The sequence below is a fragment of the Agelaius tricolor genome, unplaced genomic scaffold (assembly GCF_023055355.1).
Source record: "Agelaius tricolor isolate 1412-34295 unplaced genomic scaffold, bAgeTri1.0.p SCAF_15, whole genome shotgun sequence".
In the NCBI taxonomy this organism is placed as follows: Eukaryota; Metazoa; Chordata; class Aves; order Passeriformes; family Icteridae; genus Agelaius; species Agelaius tricolor.
This window is the reverse complement of record NW_027269275.1, coordinates 17,773,837-17,792,166: the sequence shown is the minus strand read 5'-3', so window position 1 is coordinate 17,792,166 and position 18,330 is coordinate 17,773,837. Positions and strand designations below refer to the sequence as shown.

Genomic DNA, 18,330 nt, shown 5'->3' with positions numbered 1-18,330 from the left:
TGTCTGAAAAGGACTGATTTAAATAAGCAAAGGGAAAGAAAAACTGCAAGTTGAGGCATGATCATAATTACATTAGAAAAGTTATAATTTGATTTGGATTAACAGAGAGAAATCCTAAAAGCTTGGAATTAATTGTGAACTACATCTACAATTATTTTCAAGAATACTTGCATGCTTTAAGATATCATTAACTTAAATGAGATTCTATGTTTAAAGGAAGATTTAACCTCACATACTCCCATTAATTCTCGCTAAATGTCCACACTGCACTTTGAAATGTAATGGAAAAGGTTAGCTAGCCATGATTCTTTTGAATGGTGCTTTGCTAAGATCCTCAAATTAAAAGTCCTGTCAGAAAGGCAGTCTGTGAAAATACCAAGAAATGTTCTACAGAAATGCATTAATGTCTCAGTGTGGGGTGATTTGCATCTCTTTGTCACACATGGACAAAGTTTGCTCCTGACAAAGCTGGGCTGGTGCTGGATCCTCTCCAGAGTGACCCCAGCTCTGACCAATAACCAGAAATTCCCCTCCCTACCTCCCATTTCCTCAGCAAGATGACCCTGCTAAAACATTGCCAGCCATAAGCAATCAGTGTCAGATTATTTGCTGATGGAGTTGGACCAAGCTAAGCCACCTACACTTTCCTGAAAGAGATTTTGGCCTTCCAACACATTTCTACACCTGCAGAGAAGGAGCTGCCTCGTGGCCTGCGTGGGTAATCGGTTCAGGAGTAATAGCTTGGTTAATTTGATTTTTTTTTTTTGTTTTGTTCTGAAATTGCCAACTGGAAATGAGCAGAGAAGTCTTCTACTGAAGCACCTGGGGACATTATTAATACAAGGTTTGCACTGCACTGAGCAAGAGACCCAACCTGCTAATGCTGAGCAGTTGGCCATTGATTTAGATTATTAGGAGAACAGCTGGCATGTTTCAGCCAACCAAAGCCCACACGTATTTCAAAAAAGTATTAGCTGAGAAACATTATGGGTTTTGGAAAGTCTCCAGAAACAAATTAAATCTCAAACCAAGTAATCTGCTACTTTTATCTTCCTAAATCCAGACCAAGCTGCTAACAGAGCATTCACTGTCACTGCAAAGATCCTCACCCACTTTTCATGTGGGTTTACTTGTTTTGGTTTGTTTTTTAAACAGGATTGTGTGGCTTTTCTCAACAAAACAGACAAGAAACTTTGGGTTTAGATCCTCATTTCCTCCACCCTGGAATTAAAATGCAAGGAGGAGGTTTCACCAACACATACGCCTTTCCCTCTGTTATTCCGCAAGAGCTGACTGCACCCCTGAGGGGTTTTGATTCAGCCCTGAAGATGTTTTTCAGAGACTAAATAATTCTTTTACTCTGTTCAGTGTAATGTATTACCTTTGCAAACACTAGTTTAATATAATGTATATGCATAAAAATCAAACAGTCTATTTTTGACTCCTTCCCCCTCGGGTCCTGGAGGCTTTTAGGAGGGAATTGTGTGACCACCTGGCACTCAACAACTACAACAACTATTCTCTCCTATTTTCTTCTGCTTCAATCATGTGTGAAAGCAGTTAAACAGATGATGTGATGTTGTTGTGCTGCGACACCAATCTGCATGTATCTATTCAGAGGCACATTTGAGATATTCTGTATTATTTAATTATAATATATGTTCCCAGAAAACGTTCTCCCTCCAAGAGGGAGGAGTAGGAGTTCAACATCAAACTTGTAGGAGTTCAGCATCAAACTTCAATTAAAAGGCAATGCATCAGGTATTTAGGTGCAAAAGGATCTTCCTCACTCTGCCTCCACAAATATGTAGTAAAGTTCCCAACCTCCCACTTTAAAACTTCCACAGCTTTGCAACCATTTTGCACAGAGCCCCAGGTATTTCCTGGAACTCTACTTACATGAGTTTGGCTTTCTATGACCATTTTAATAGGAATAGTGTGCTTAAGATGTGTTGCTTCAAATCCTGACCAATATTTCTGCCCACATGGAATAAGAGTTCCAGGTGCCTGATCTTAACCATGTACCCAAGTGTCAGATTGAAGCTCTAGTATTCCAATTCTATCCATGCATATGAGCCCATTAAGATATATATTTTAGGTTATAACAAGCACTCCCCTGCCTGGGTAGGAAAGTTGAGATGCCTTTCCACTGAACCTGTTGCTTCATGCCAAGGAATGGGAACCAAGTCATTTTTCAACGTCTTCTGAAGCATGCTCTTAACACTGAGTGATTTACGTGAATTGAAAGAAAATTGAAGATGTTTGTAAAACTCAAAATGCATTAAAAACGTCTTCATTTTGAAAAGCCACAACACTGTTTCAGCAAGGACACACTGAATAGGTGGAAAATCCACAGTTATCTCCCTATTACCCAGAAGCCCAGACAGTTTTCCCTGCAAGAAATTGCTAAGCATAAAATCTTACCTTGCTTGAATGTGTTCTTTTGCAAGCTACAACTACCATGTGCAATCCCAATTACCCAAACCCTGCAATATTCAGCATGAAGAGGCAACAGTCACATCCAAACCCTGTGTCACAGCCCTGAAGAGGCTTTGGCAGACCACAGAGGACTGAATGAGGCTGGCTCTGCACAGGGTGTGGGGAGAGGGAAGAAGGGGAGATGAATGAAGTGGGTGTGATAACTCCAGGATCAGAATGAGCAGGAGAGGAGCAGCACCACTTTTGGTAGCATGGAACAGGCACAGGAAGAGGCCATCTGTGCAGTCAACTGGCATGGAATCAATGGGAAGGGTGGATGTGATAAATCACAGCTCTCACATGGCATCAGCTCAGAATCAACAGGAAATATTTGGATGTGGGCACAACCAGGGCCATGATCCGTGTGCACACAAGCTGTAGGAGGAGGAATGGTCTCCTCTGATCTTTTCACAGGCTTTATTTGGTTTGAACAAAGTAAATCTTGTTGGAGGTCACAGCTTTGCCAGACAATTGAAAACTTGCTTTTAAGCATTAATAAGCACACTAAGATATTTCATATCATATGAGTAAGCAATGATTTTGATATGGTTGAATAGAAAAGCTCTTTGTTAAAATCCACAGAACAAAAAGTACCCAAATGCAGACAGACAAAACCTTGATCTTGAAGCCGCCCAGGCTCTGAACAGGCAATCTATCACATAAGAGACACAAGAGGTCAGCCATTAATTAACATCCAAATTAGAGCTTTTCAAGTAAGGGTCAAAACTTCCTTTGTTTTGACATTTAAAGCACTGGCAATGCCTTCCCCAGTTTAGCATGCACAATGCATCACCTCGTGCTTTATGTTAATTGCCTCCATTATTCAAGTGCACTATTTGATTCATTGTCAATTAAAAATACCCCCAAAAGCCAAGCCCGATGTGTGTTAAGTATAAATGTGATTAATGTAACACAATTACATTCCCACGTTTGCCGAGTCTGATTAGGAGCTTTCCCTGAGCCCAGCGTGACAGGGCCCTGTCACTGCCCGTGACCTGCCAGCCTTGGCAGGGACAGGCATTTCCTGGCCACAAGTGCTCCTGACAGGTGTAAAACCTGCAATTAAATGCTGTCAATTAGCACTTCATCAAGAATGTGGAAATCTTGATGATCTTCACTATTGGATTGCAAAGATGGTCCTAGGTGTAAAGTTTTTTAAAAAAAGCTATAAGGAAGGAAAAAACCAGTGACACAACTGTCTGTTAGAATAATAATTATGTGGATGTAATTACTATTTCCAGAAAGTGACACCATGGACCTTTTCCTACTACATCAAAGGAACATCTGGTTCTGCACACAGAGGAAAAAATTAGGCAGACCAAAAGTAAAAGAGCAATGCCTTATTTTGTTTATGGTTATAGAAAACACAAGTTATAAGGAGATCTGAAGGGGTCTGAGGGGAAAAAAATAATGACCAAACAGGGACAAAGAAATGGTCAAAGTCTGGGGTTGCTACTAAATGAGATGCAAGGGCAAATAAATAAATAAGAATTTAAAAGCCAGTTCAGCCAGAGCACAATGTCAGAAAAACTAATAGTAACTGAATACCAGTGAAACTAATAGGAAGGACAATATGCACACACAGCTGGACTTGTTATGGCCAGCTTATAAGCAGGCTTTAATAAAAATTGCTACAAATCCCAACAAGAAATAAGAGAAAATTCTGTACCCTCAGTATGGTCTACTCTTCATTCTTCCCATCAGTAAATGTAAAATATAATTAACACTGCCATAGGTAGAAGTAATAAATACAGAAGAACCAGCTTCAACCTATATTTAATTACAAGGGAAATGCTCGCAACGAAATGTACAGTAGGTTCTTGTTTAAATTGAAAAAGAAAAAAAAGAAAAAGACTGTATTATTGCACTTCAGAAAAGAATTAAGGAGCTCCTTGGCTTATTGAGGACTACAAAAACAATCACTGCTATAGGCCTGGTTTACATATTTGCTCTATTAATTTACACAGCCCTGGTAAGCCTCACATTGCAATGCAACTGCTAAATTACACTGCTCTTGATAATGGGCATAAAAAGATGCAAGAGCATGCAAAGTGTATTCAAACAGACAATTAAAATTATCAATTCTGTTGACAGCTAAAATGAAGGAACTGTGCTGAGGTTTAATGGTGCTGCATGAAGGACACCCTGTTTGTGGGTGATTGAATTAACCAGGATCACGCATCCGCAGTCTGCCTCCGTCCAACACTGCACATTAGGCCAATTTACTGTCTGCTTATTAAAATAATTTAATTCCACCGATTGTTCCCAGGCATTTCTGAGTCTCTTCCTGCTCCTCCCTCCTCCTTTCACTAATGATGGCATCTTAATTATTGTGCTCATTTTACGCCACAGCACATGGCTGGGTCAGCACAGAGCAGTCCAGTCAGTTTGGCTGAACCAAACATCCTTGGGGTGATCCTCTCCAAATCTGCAGGAGATCTGGCCAGACACACTACAGCCTCAAAGTTCTGAAGCAGAAAAAGCATTCAACAAAGTTTTTTTGTATTCAATTTAGCACTAGTTTATCCATATTGTTTCTTTTAATAGGTCTTCAAATCTGCTTGCTTATTAAATCTATTATATTCTGAGAATTTCAACTTCTAGCCATGTAGGAATAATGTGTTTGACAAGTCCAAAATAAGAACTCCAGAGAAAATGAAATTTCATAAAGAAATAAGAAACTTGAAGCCTCTTTTCCAAGCTGAACAACAATCTCACATCTCTGACTAGTATTACTACTCGTGATCTAAAGTTCCTGTGAAAAAGCAGCTCAGACTGAGCAAGATATCAAAATGCTGAGACTAAAAATGTTATCCTAGAGGTTTATTTTAGTACCTCCAAAGGCTGAATGACTTAAGTTTAAGAGATTGATTTCAATAGACTTTGGCAACTAATTCTGACATTTCGTTTTGAGAAGTTAATGCTATTTTAAAGTGAATGTGCACAGATTACACCTTCATCTGAAGTGAAAATCCATCAGTGTGTGGCAGTGATATGTGGATGGGATGGAACTGAGTTGGGAAATGTGTGCATTTGGTGAGTAATATTGGTTTGCATTTCTTGGTTCCACCAAGCTATGGGATGCATCCCACTGTAGGATTCAGATATTGCACATAGGATATTGCCCATTGCTGGACACCCAGAAAAACTCCTGGCTCAGCACCAGCAGCCAAGCACAACAAAGAAATCATTAGTATTAAATATCACATGAAAAAATGCAGGTGTGATGGGAAGTTATGAAAATGGCAGCACCTAAATCCTTTTTTAAGTCTTTAAAGACATTGGCCACTGGATAAGGCACCACTTTTGTGTGACAGGGCTGAAATCCCAAAGCCCCAGAATGGAATGAGCAATTTGTAACCCTGAAGTATTGGAATGAACTGACACCAGAACTGAAAAACTGTTAAATCTCCTTCAGTTTAATGCTTTGGGTGTACACTTCCAGGTTGTGTTTTATAATGTGACACCTGCTCTATGGAATTATACTGAATATTCCAATTGTGTGACACTTTGCTATCATTGATGATCCAAAACTTCTTCCAGACTCTGAATTTCATGTCAAGACATGGACTTGTATCAGCTATGAGTACTTTCAAATACTAACTTCTAAATCTCAGTTGCAGAGATAATTTAATAGAGATGTTGATGTGCAAGTCCTGATTTCAGGCTCAGAGGTAAGGCTATAAAAAAATTCAGAGTAAATTTAATTTTTAAGAAATGGCTGATTCTAGGTTTTCACAATATTCACATAGCCCTAAATGATTATATATTGTGTTTTGCCATTTCTAATATATGAAACAAAGTCAAGTCTGTAGAGACATGGGATTAATACAGGGGAACTCAGACTGAATCGTGGCAATATCCAAAATCTTAGGTACAAAACAAAAAAAGCTTTCTGATAAATGGCAGGAATGAAATGAGTCCATAAACAATTCTGATTTTTGCACAATAGTAATATATGAAAACAACATACGGTTCAGAATCAGCCGGTCCTCTCTGAATTCAAATGGCTTTTCTATATAAAAAACCTTCTGCTGGAATCCAGGGACACATTCTAAATCTTCTGCACATGCAAGCAGCAGAACCTGAGGGGAAAAAAAAAACCAGAAATAGACTTTTAACATCCACTCCTTCATCCATCATGTTGGCTTCTGGGAACTGTAGCGGGTTTAGGCTCAGTGCTCATAAAACAAAACATTGGGGTCCATACTCATAAAACAAAATATCCATCACATCACACTTCCCCTTCAAATCTTGCTAAACAATTTTATGTAAGGTTTTTGCTTCTATATATATGGGCTGGCATTGAAATTACAAAATAGTAGCTTTCAAGGTGAATTTCAGTTCAGAATATCAATAAAGATTGTTACTGGTCCATAAAAACATAGGATGTAAGATTGCTCCTAAAAATCACATTTATTTAGGCCTAGCTGAATACAGCTGGACCTAAATATAGGCTGAAATTAAGCACATGCAAATAAATTTGAAAAAGTGATAAATTAAGAGCTGCAAATCTGTCTCCAAGTTGATCACCAAGTTGCAGAAGAAATTCTGTATTCATGGGTAAAATCTCACATACAGAAGTTCCATTTCTAGAATAAATTCTTTGCTATCAAGTATGAACTGTTTCTTTTCTTTCTCTCTCAGCCACAGTTTGTCTATTCTCCCTACAATCAAAAGCTTGTTTACACCATGGGAGGACTGAAAAAGAAAAGTGTGCATCATAGAGGAGGTGGATTTGAAGGTTACAGTTGAATACAGTTTGTGTCACTGTCAGTACATGGTCACCCAAGCTCTGTGTCACCACAGGAACATCAAAGGAGGAAGCTTACAAGCAAATAAAATTGCTTGGGAATAGGTACAGTTCTAATCTCGGACCTGAAGCATTTTATCCCTGAATAGAGAAAACAACCTGAAGGGCTATTTTTCTTGGCAGCTGTTAAATGAGAGCATGGCAGTAAGAATGGTCAAGAAAGAAGCAGCAAGCAAAAAGAAATTACTAAAAAAGTTTAAAAGGCTAAAGAGAGAGGCAAAAAGAGGCAAGGTTAAGAGCAGGAAAAGCCAAATCATATTTTCCGACCCATATGTGTGTAAGTGCATTTCCAGAAGTACTTTCTGCTTTAGAACATCTAAAGGTGTTTTACAAAGCCTGACTTTCAGGTGGTGCACTGACCACTCTGATCTCAAAATTGTTATGGGCAATCTGCTGCTTGTCAGGCAGCCCCAGCACAATCAGCTAGAGAGGGCACGTGTGGCAACCAAGAGCAAAACAAACACAGGGGCTCTGAAAGGCATTTGCTCCTAAATTCAAGTGGCTCTGCACTATGGGTCTATTTACTCAAGACATCCTCAACACAAAATTACAGTTTTGGAAATAAAGTTCTTCAGGGTTAAAGTGAAGACAATTTCTCCCTAATACCACACCAGTGAACGCTGAGGGTTCTTTTCTCCTTCACCAGCTCAGGTGACAACGGCACTCTCACTTCTCCCAAAGCACCAGCAGCACCTCTCAGTCCCACCTCCACTCCTGTATCATCCCAGCCTGCTGATCCTGATCCTAAAGAGGTGTCCTGCAATATTTGAACAGCTGCATGTTTCCCTCCTCGCCACCACTCACAATCCATTTGCTAAATCACAGTGATACACGATTTGCCCTCTCCCTCCTTGCATTTCCCACTCATTTAAAGTTCAGTGTGATCCCATTTACAAAATCTAAAGGCAGCAATGCCCCACCTGGTCTGCATTAGTTGTTCTTATGGAACCAACTGCTGGATCATTTGTTTCATGTCAGACCATTGCTATAAAAGCTTGGCCAGAAGTGCCAGCAGACTGCAAGGAACTGCCAGAATATTTCATGTTAATTCATCTGGTGAAAGGCAAGCACAACAGATGGACACCTTTGCCTTCCATCCTGTCCTGCTCCACGTTGGTCCCTTGGAAGGATTAACCAAGAAAGAAGAGAAAGATTTAAAGCAATACACCAAGAAAAGTGTAATACACTTGACTTGTATTAGTTTCAGTATCATCACACTATTCCTGCCTTTCTTCAAAAGGTTTAAAACCACAGCCCCCAATCCCTCATTCTCCTAATGACATTGATATATTGATTTTATTGGAGATTTTGGGGTTGAGAATTGGATGTGTCCCCTTCAGTCTTCCAGCAGGAGATATCTGCAAATGTGCACTGAGGTATTCAGAGCCTGCCCTGAAAATTGTGCATAAGGCTTGATTACTGATTGTTATAAAACCTGCCTTATATGCATTTCAATGGGCATATGTACAGGAAGAAAGGCACACATGCATCTTCTGCAGACATTTGCTGCGTGCACAGGTGCAGGTTTAAAGTACCTGTCTTTCTGACTCAGTGTTCCTGGATGAATATGCATAAAAATGCAATCACAGCAGGAGAAAACCTCTTCCCATCTCAAGATGCAAGCAAAGTTATATAATGAATCCCCACCAGAAAAAAGTCCAAGCCATATATCCTGAAATTTATCTACAAACAGCTCTTCTCCTAAAGGATTAACACAGCAAGTAAAAGGCAAATCATGTTCTGATCTCCCAGCTACTCAAGCCTTAAAGCTGGAACTCTTGTCTTACAGAGCTATAAATAAAAAGCCTCTTTGGACATCATCTATAGCAGTACTTAGAGATGGGAATATGTCAACTTTATCAGATTTGTGACAGTCTAAGTTGACTTTGAAATCTGGGCAATCTAAATGGGTCATGAGTTAACTTCTGTAAGCCTGGTACAGAAGGCTCACATAATAGAGATGCAGCAAATAGAAAATGACCTTTACTCCCTTTGAAATAATTACAAGACTAAAGCTTGGCCTTGCTGTGAAATGGAACAATTTATTCCACTTGTGCAATTCCAGGCACTTTCTTCTTCTCTTCATGTCAGACAAAATGCTAAATCTGTCATCACATGGACAGTTTTTAATTAATTGTATTTAAAAAAGAAAATTATTCTTTTAATTTATTTTTCTATGAAGAATCTTCTGTTGAACTAAATGTCTATCTCATTAAAATAATTTCTGTAAAGGTTCTTTACACTGGGGACAGCAGTCTTTTAAAATATCTTGAAAAATTAAGTCAGGCAGATATATGTTTAAGGCAAAGAGGCTTGTTCAAAACAAAATACATTCTGAATTTAAACACCATGTAAATTTCACATTTTTGGATATAATAAAAGGTTTTATGGACTGATAGGTGCCTATATAAAGACTTCAGCTAAATACACTATAAATAATATTTAAATGTCATACATAGAACTGAATCAACAAATATTGTTCACCCAGCTAGTCAAGTGCTGGGTAATTAGTACAATTTGCTCATGAAAATCTAAAAGAGTAGAAGTCTGAAAAGCAAAGCAGAGTTGTGACTACTCAGACCTACAGATCCTATGTTCATCAACAAGCAAAATCAAAGTTTTTCATAACCTCCCACTTTTCAGAAATTTACAGAGCACAGACTCAGTTTTAATATTATGACAATTTTTCTCTCAGAATTTATTGCCAGTTGGTGTAAGGAAATGTCATAGTTCAGATAACTCTGGTGCTAGTTGGGCCACTCTGCTGGAACTGTACTCCTGGTGAGATATCAAGCCCAAGAAACACCTTTTTTTTAGTTAATAAGCCAGCACGCACATGCTGGTGACCTTTACTGACCTCAGCATTTGCACTGAAAGCTGCTCACACAGAATATGGCTGGAAAGCAAAAAGGAGAGCAATTTAATGCTGTACTGCAGAGGAAATGAATAAACTCCCTGATGCTAAAGCACCTTTGGGTATCACGACACCTCAAAATAACAGGGTCCTTCCACCTCCTCTCCTGGTGACTGAAAGTCATCTCAGAAAGGTCTTTCTAAAGAATTTCAGATTCTTTATGTTCCTTTCAACTTGCACGGTTCCAGTTTGGCCACATGCTCGCTCTGCAAATGAATTTTCTCACCTTTTGCTGTGTATACCCTCATATCTTCATTAGCCCTACCTTAAGGAGATCACCTAGCACAGAAACACAAGCTGCAGAATATTAATTGCATTTCACACAAATTCTTATGGTGTGAAATTCACCCTCGTGTAAGGCTTTACTTAATTGGAAACGTAAATGGTGCAGACACCTGTGAAAGCCATCTGCCCAGACAGGGATTCTGCACACAGTAAAGGTAAACAAATCTCTTTTCAGAGGAAAATATTCTGTAGGACCACATTCTACCTTTGGCTTCAGGAGAGTAATCTGAAATAAAAACAAATCAACATTGAGCATAAGAAGGAGGAGCTAAAATTGCAGTCATGCTCGTTTTTACTAAGAGCAATCATTTCAAGAGTTCAAAAATTTTGAGTCACTTCCTGAGAAATGAGTTTTTGGTTCTGGTTGTTTTGTTTGGCATTTCTGGTAGGGTTGGGGGTTTTTTATCTTTTGAAGTATGGTTTGGGGGCTTCTTTTTTATTTGACTCATTTACTTGGAAGTGGGTATTGAAAATTTATGCTTCTGAGCTTTTCTGTGGAAACATGAGAAACAGAAATTTGCTTTTTGCATATGAAAACTTCAGATTTTCATAAGAAATATGGTGATCCTTAGAGCTGAGAACGAAGAGAAAAAAGTAATCAGAATAATGAGAACTGCCAACACTGAATTAAATTGCTCATGACAAAATATTTTTATCATGCAGATCGAGATTTTTGAATCTTAAAACCTTTTCCATGTTCAGGTGCTGCAGCACCAGACCCACGAAAATGGATAATGAGGAGGCCATCAGAGAAGGAAACAAGTGATAAACAGCACATAGTCATAGGGAGATGATGAAATTTGAAGTCTTCTGTCAGATTGAAATGAGGGAGTTAGTCAAATGAAATTAACAGAGGGATACTTAAAATAAAGAGAGTGCAGCTCTTAGTAAGGTTCTGATTCTGCATTACACAGACTCCAATTAGAGTGTCAGCAGGTCCTAAGGCAATTATTTCATCAAATCACACACACAGACTGGACATGAAGTTCTCTGTGTCTTCTGTGTTTTTTAATAACAACTAGAACAAAAAAAAAACAACCCTGAATAAATTATCCTCTGATTGGCATAATTAACAAAGGCATTTTAACTTTACAGAAAGGTATGTTGAATTATTTATCTCTGAATGTGATTAAATTAATTAAATGCAGTTCTTTCAAATTAATTTGATTTCTAGAATATTATTATTTGGGGCATTTTTAAATGCAATATTTTCATTTTGGGAGGAAGTTTTCACTGTTTCAGGCTTTAACAGCTCTTCTATCAGGAAAGAAGTTAAAAAAAAGAAGACTGTTCCCTATCTCTACAGCTCTACCTCTATATCTGATAGAGAGCTCCAGTCATTTTTGTAAGAAATGCTATTAAGATTTGGCACTAAGATTCTTCAAGGATGATAAATATCCTCTTAAAGGGCCTACCTATCCATTTACTGCACAGCTCTGTCCTAAAAGGGAAAGTCACACTCGGAGTACTGAAGAGTGGGCTATGAAAATGCAAATTAGAATGACTTTATTGGCTTAAATGAATTCAGTTCTCCTGTCACCGAAGCTGTGTGACTGCAGTAGGCATCCATTAACTGGAAACAAAATGTGACAAACTCTTTTGTGAGACTATCTACCACAGGAGCTTCCCTTTTATGGGCACTTTCCTTACGTACCTATGTTTATTGTAAGGATTTTATTGCATATTCAGTAAAAGGTGTGCATCGTTCTTGGCACTGGGAATCTCATTAAGTTGTTCAAGGAGTGATTTGCCAGCGGTGGTGTCAGAACAGGGAGTATCAAACAGCCACTCGCCTTCTGAAGTTGAGGAGCTCTGCAAGAGGCACCATCATTTTCTTCAGAAATGATTTCTTCATTTATTATTGCTCCCAGGGGCTGTTCAGAGATCAAAGTGACCACAGAGCCCAAACTGAGCAGGGTGAAGAAGGATAACATGGGCGGTGCCTGCAAAGTGCAGGAGCACCTGGACAGCCATCCTCATTTCAAGGCAGAGTTGGGGCAATCCTCTCTCCCCAATCACTTTTCCCGCTCTCCCATTCCCATCTGCTCCCTGAGCCCAGTCACCACAAAGTTCTGGGAATCTCATGTCCATAGGATGATGTGGCTGGAAAAACAAGGCCTGGTGTGAGACCCCCACAGTCTGCACCCCATTCTGGGGCAGCTGCCATGAAACTGCACCCTAAAATAAGATTTTTTATTAATTTTTACTAACATATTTTTCATATCTCAGAACTTGAGCTAGCTTAGATTCCCCTTGACTTGGGAACCCAGGAAAAACTTGGGAATTTCAGAGAAACCTTGTAGATACTCCAAACCCATCTGGACACATTCCTGTGTCACCTGAAGCAGGTAACCCATCTTGGCAGGAAGGCTGATGTGTATGATCTCCAGAAGTCTCTTCCAACTCCAACAATCCTGTGATTCTGTGAAAGCCTTACCCAGGAACCACCTCTGGTGTCACAAGCAGGCGCAGTGATCTGCTGGCCAGATCACTTGATCCCAATCAGAAATAATTCCTGCATTTCACTTCACAATTCCTGACCCTTATTCTGATGGTCATTTCATATCTTCCAGAATAAATTTGTTCACAGTCAATTTATAGCCATTTATTCCTGCACAAGTCTTGCCTCATAACTAAATTAACCTTTGTCCCCTCTAAATCTTCCATTTATCGAGCTAGACAAACCAAACTCTTTCCATCTCCTCCATCTCTATCTATGGATACATCCCTGTGGCCATCTCAGTAAAATTTCTTTGTGCCTTCTTAAGCTCCACCTGTGCAAAATACATAAAGAATTCCAGATAAATGTTCTCCACAGTCTGGATACTACCTTAAGCACAAAACATGTTGCCTAACACTTCCTAAAATTCCTTTTGAAGTCTTGTCATGATGGTGGCTCAGAGTCATTCTAAAATTAACCAGCACACAAAGAGCTGTGAAATTTGACATCAGTGGAGGAGTGACCACCATTTACCTACAACAAGGTTAAGCAGCTTCTGCAAACAGAGCCAGGATTAATCTTTATGAAATATAAACACAGATGCAAAGCCTCATGCATTGTTAAATCCATGTCCTTTCTGACCAGATGGGGACCAGCTCTGCCCATGGACAGAAGAGATCTTCCAGCCCCTTCCCTCTCCATACAGATTCCTAGCTGAGGTTCAGCCCTCGGATCCAACAGAGCTCCCAGCTCAGAATTATCTGTACCCACAAGTGCAGGATCAACTCCCAGCCATGCAGATGTATCTGAACATTGTTCAGATTTTGTAATCTAGGGAATGGCTCTCATCCCGCTTCATTAAGTATTTTGATGATTAATAACAGAGACCAAGAGCAGTTACTTGTGCACAAATAAGTAATATCTTAAATTACTCAAGTATTTAACAAGTAAATAACTACCCATCATGATTAATAGCATTATTTAACACGCTAGACTCGAGCAAAAGGACAGGTTGGGCTCCAAGGTTATTTTTTGTTTATTTTTAGGCATTATGAAAGAAGTAATCATGTTTTGTTGAAACCCATACACCACTGGAATGAGATTACAACTGGTTAGCCTATTTAGAGAAGCTGCATAATAAATTCATTTTACAGGGTACAGAGTAATGCAAATGAGCCATTCCTGTACCAGTGAAAGAGGCATAAAGAAGAAACATTGAAAGTCAGAGTTCTGGACTGGTTGTGCTGCAAGGTGTGGAATTGCTGAAACCTAAACTGCCTTACAACAATAACCTTTTTGATCTGCTCACACCAAACATTTTAGTTATTTATTGCATAATGAAATAAACAGGTTGATCCTCTTTTCCAGCAGTAACGACTTCATGAAGCATTTAGATGAATGAAAATATGGATCTCTGGTTTTCTAAAAAGGAAATAAATTAAAAATTGTTTAAACTTATTTAAAACCCTTCACATGGAGTTGCATGGGGCAAAGTCATTATTCCACATAGGAAAACATTGATGTGGCAAAAGCTGTTAGAGAAAAAATTAAAATCATATTTCTTACAGCAGATAGTGGGTTTTGGATAGGATGGCTGGAAACTCTAAGGAACATGATACATGTTTAATTTCCCCGCAGTGTGATAGTTATCAAAAAGAAAAACCAACCTTCCACCTATTATTTTCCCCATATTCCACAAAGTTAGAGTCTAAAGCAATTATTACTGCAGCACAAACTGAACTCGCTGTAACACTGAACATCTGTCTTTTGCACTGCTAAGCTAAAACTGAAAATGAGCTTGCTGAAAATAATCTTTGAAAGTATAACATGGATTTAAGGATTAAACACAAACACACTTCTATCACCTTCAAACATTACAAAAACAGAAACAACCCCCCAGAACTCATAAAAGTATAAGGACAAGTGAAAATATCTGGTTTTCAACTTCAAAAAAAGATTTGCTGAACATTTTCTGACCTTTTCCTGAGCACTCACAAATGAAAGATTTTTTAAAAATTAATACTTTCAAGTAAGACCCCTTGATTCCAGCAAGGTTATTGGAGAAAAAACAAGTCTAACATCCAAAGACTCTTAATAAGAACTGCTAAATTTCTACAAGGAGCCCAACACAAACCTCTCTACCAGTTTTGACAAGATTTTATTTGACATCAACAGGAAGAGGACCATCTAGTCTGTAAAACAAGCATAGAAAACTTTTTCATGAAGGTATCTGCATATCACAAGGTTACTTTTTCTTTACAGCAAATAATACAGAGCAATAATAGTATGATAGCATTAGAACAAATAGATTGGCTTCCTATGGGTTTCTATTTAAAAACCAAGCTCAGAGGTGAACTCTTAGTGAGGACAGGGCTGCAAATCACCTTAATCTTTTTTAGTGGGTCAAGACATTCTCTGTCTTCTCATCTGTTTCTCATTTGCACAAAAATCATGTGAGCTGAGCTAAGTCTTCTTCAGTGCTGGTTTTTAAGTGATTTTCCTTTCTTTTCCTGGAGAGCAGTAACTGTACCCTAGTAGTAGTTCAGTAGTTGGACTTACTTCATTTTACATGGACTTAATTCATTTTGACCAAAGTTTTTGCATCACTGCTCATTTTATAAGTCCAGACCTTATGTATTTACCTACAACAAGTAGTAATTTTCAAGCTCATGGAGTCATCTTGAAATAAATATAAAAGGATTAAAAAAAACCCAAAAACAATGTATTTTTGGCTATGTCAGCTGCTCATTGAAGAATGTTTTTAATGAATTGCAAGAACACAGTCAAAAAATTAAAAAGAATTTGTACTAACTCTTCAGAGTGAAAGCAACCCCCAGGGGAAAGACAGCAAGTAGTTCAGTATTTCTGAGCTCATCACAATCAAGCAAAATGTCTAAAACTTACAGGCTCCCTCGTGTTAACAGTGACATTACATCAAGAATGACCTTTCCAAAGAAATAAAACCCATTAATGCTAGGAACAGATAACTATTAAAGATCAACACTTAGCAGCCAAAGCAGGGGGGGGAAAAATTCAGTCTGGTGAGTTAATTAGAACATAAATAATGTGAAAGCAAGACCCTGGTCCATAACCCTCTCTCTTATAATTGCTTGCAATTTAAAAGCTGAATGAAATCTTTTATGCAAAAGATACAACTATTGACCTCACATGTATTAGGTAGTCAAAGAAAACCCTGACATGCTGAGAATGAGATCTCAGGAGTATTGGAGAAAGCCTCAGTAACACCCTGTTAAATACTTATTTCTTATTTCTTTACAGAAGAACTTTTTTCAACTATCAAGGAATGGTGTCTCTGGGAAATATTGGATATTAATTGCTAAAAATGTCAAGGGGTTGCTTTTTGGGTTTTTTTGTTTATTGAAAAAACAATAATCATAGAAAATGATCTGTACCCATGAGAACAACGTTTTCCTCAGGTGGAGGAACAGCTGCCAGTGCTGAGGCACAAGAACAGATGTTGTGTCCCACAAATTCCACCAAGGAGCCTCCACAATAAACTATCATTTGCTTTTGGAAGCCATTGTTTGAACCAAATCCAGTGGTCAGGAAGCCTCTGTAACCTCCCCACTAAACCTTGTGGATGGCACTTCCAGTGCTTTTAATTGTTCTATAATTATCTGTATTTACCAGATAAATCAGCTCTTCCACGTGACATCCAACAGGCAGCAGACATAAACAAGAAGCATAAAATGCATGAGAAGTTGGGAAAAATGTAAATTTCTGCCCTGGATCCTGCTTTAATAACAATAATACTGAGAATTCCTAGAGCAGGATATATGATATTCAATCGTGGAATGTCCCATCATTACTACATGGAACTGAGGTTAATGTAATATTTTGCAAGTTTATAAAATCAGATTGTTTGGCTCATCTTGACAAAGGTAAACTCTTTGGGTTGTACATAAAAATAGGAAAATTTAAAGAAAAATTTTGAGTATCCAATAATTTCGAGACCCTTTTCCTTGTATATAGCAATTTAAATTTACTGGAGCACTTCAATCATTTTTTCTTGTATGTGCTTCAGCCTGAAAGTGATTGGGGTTCTGTGCTTGCACAGTATAAAGCAATTTAAAATTATTCATCTGCTTCAATTTTTATAGGTACTTTTATTTGAAAATGATTGGGGTGCTGATCATGCTCAGCATTGAACAATTTTAAATTATTTAAATGCCTTTTTTAAATCAATGCCTAATGTTTGGGCCTGAATTCTAGGAGGCTATAGCACATTATCAGGCAGTTTAAATTATACAAGAATATTATATTTTGCACAATCTTTCATCTCCTAAATAAGAATCAGTTTCCAAGGGTGAAAGCATAAAGCATTACTCTTCAAAATAAATCAGCATTATGCAAAACCAGAAACCTAATTTTTTCTTTTTAAAATATTGTAAGAGACCCTTTTTTCCATAATCAAATTCCCGTGCCTTCCTACATCCAATGAAGCAGGAGCATTTCAGAAGCTACAAATATTCCTAGTTCCCTAAACTGATATAAACCATTTCAAAGGAGGAGAACAAAGTTTTAATGAAGTCTGAGTCCCTGAAAAAATGAGAAGGATTTATTCCCACAACATTTGTCTTATCAGATGTTTTATCAACCAAGCATTCAAGTCCTCTATTATGAAAATACAGAAGTTCAAGCACTTCTAGTGCCAAGTGCTAAGTATGTCAAAATTCAGGTTGGATTTCAAGGACATCATTCCTGATTTAACAGGACTGATTCACAAAAATCTGTTGGATTTTGGGTTTTAATTGATAATTTATTGTTCTCACTAATAAAGGCCACACTTTGCTTTTAAGCATTTTTCTGTAAAAGGAGAGGAAATTGAGGTGTAAGGTTTGCAAATGGTGCTGGAGATGTACAGCTGGAGAGCTGGGAACTGCATGTGCCAGGTCACATTTTTAGTGAATCCTCCACTTTTTTCATGCCTGCTCTCCTTCATCAATGCTATGCCAAGGTGTCCACATTTACTACAAAAATCCACTCCAACAATTTTGTACTTCCCACCAAGATATTCAACAAACATCAATGTGGACTACACCTCCACTTTAAATTGGGATATCCTGGAAAGAAAAACTTATTGACTAACTTCCTCCAAGGTCTTATCTCCATATTTCACCTTTTGCTTTTCAACACAAATGACACAGAAGAAATAGGACAATTTCTCGCATAGAAAAACAATCCCACGTTCCTCTGCACGTTTGAAAAGATAGGAGCTACCCCTCAAAGGTATTGGCATGCCTTACTAATCACAAGCTTTTAATTCAGCCTCTCCAATTTCAATTAGTGAGTAAACACTGACATCCTCAATTGCACTGCACAGAGCTCCCCTTTATCCAGTTAATCATGTTCACTGCAGCTATTCCCCAGGCTGAGGTT

The 18,330-nt window shown here is 38.3% G+C and overlaps 1 protein-coding gene across 2 annotated transcripts in view; it reads right to left on the bottom strand.

The window, feature by feature from the left end:
* CDH13 (cadherin 13) overlaps nt 1-18,330 on the bottom strand; it is a 443,692-nt gene that overhangs the window by 348,955 nt on the left and 76,407 nt on the right. For both annotated transcript variants that reach the window (XM_071440760.1, XM_071440761.1), the window contains exon 2: nt 6,452-6,563. In XM_071440760.1, the coding sequence (XP_071296861.1) occupies nt 6,452-6,563 (112 nt within the window). The remainder of the gene's footprint in view (nt 1-6,451; nt 6,564-18,330) is intronic.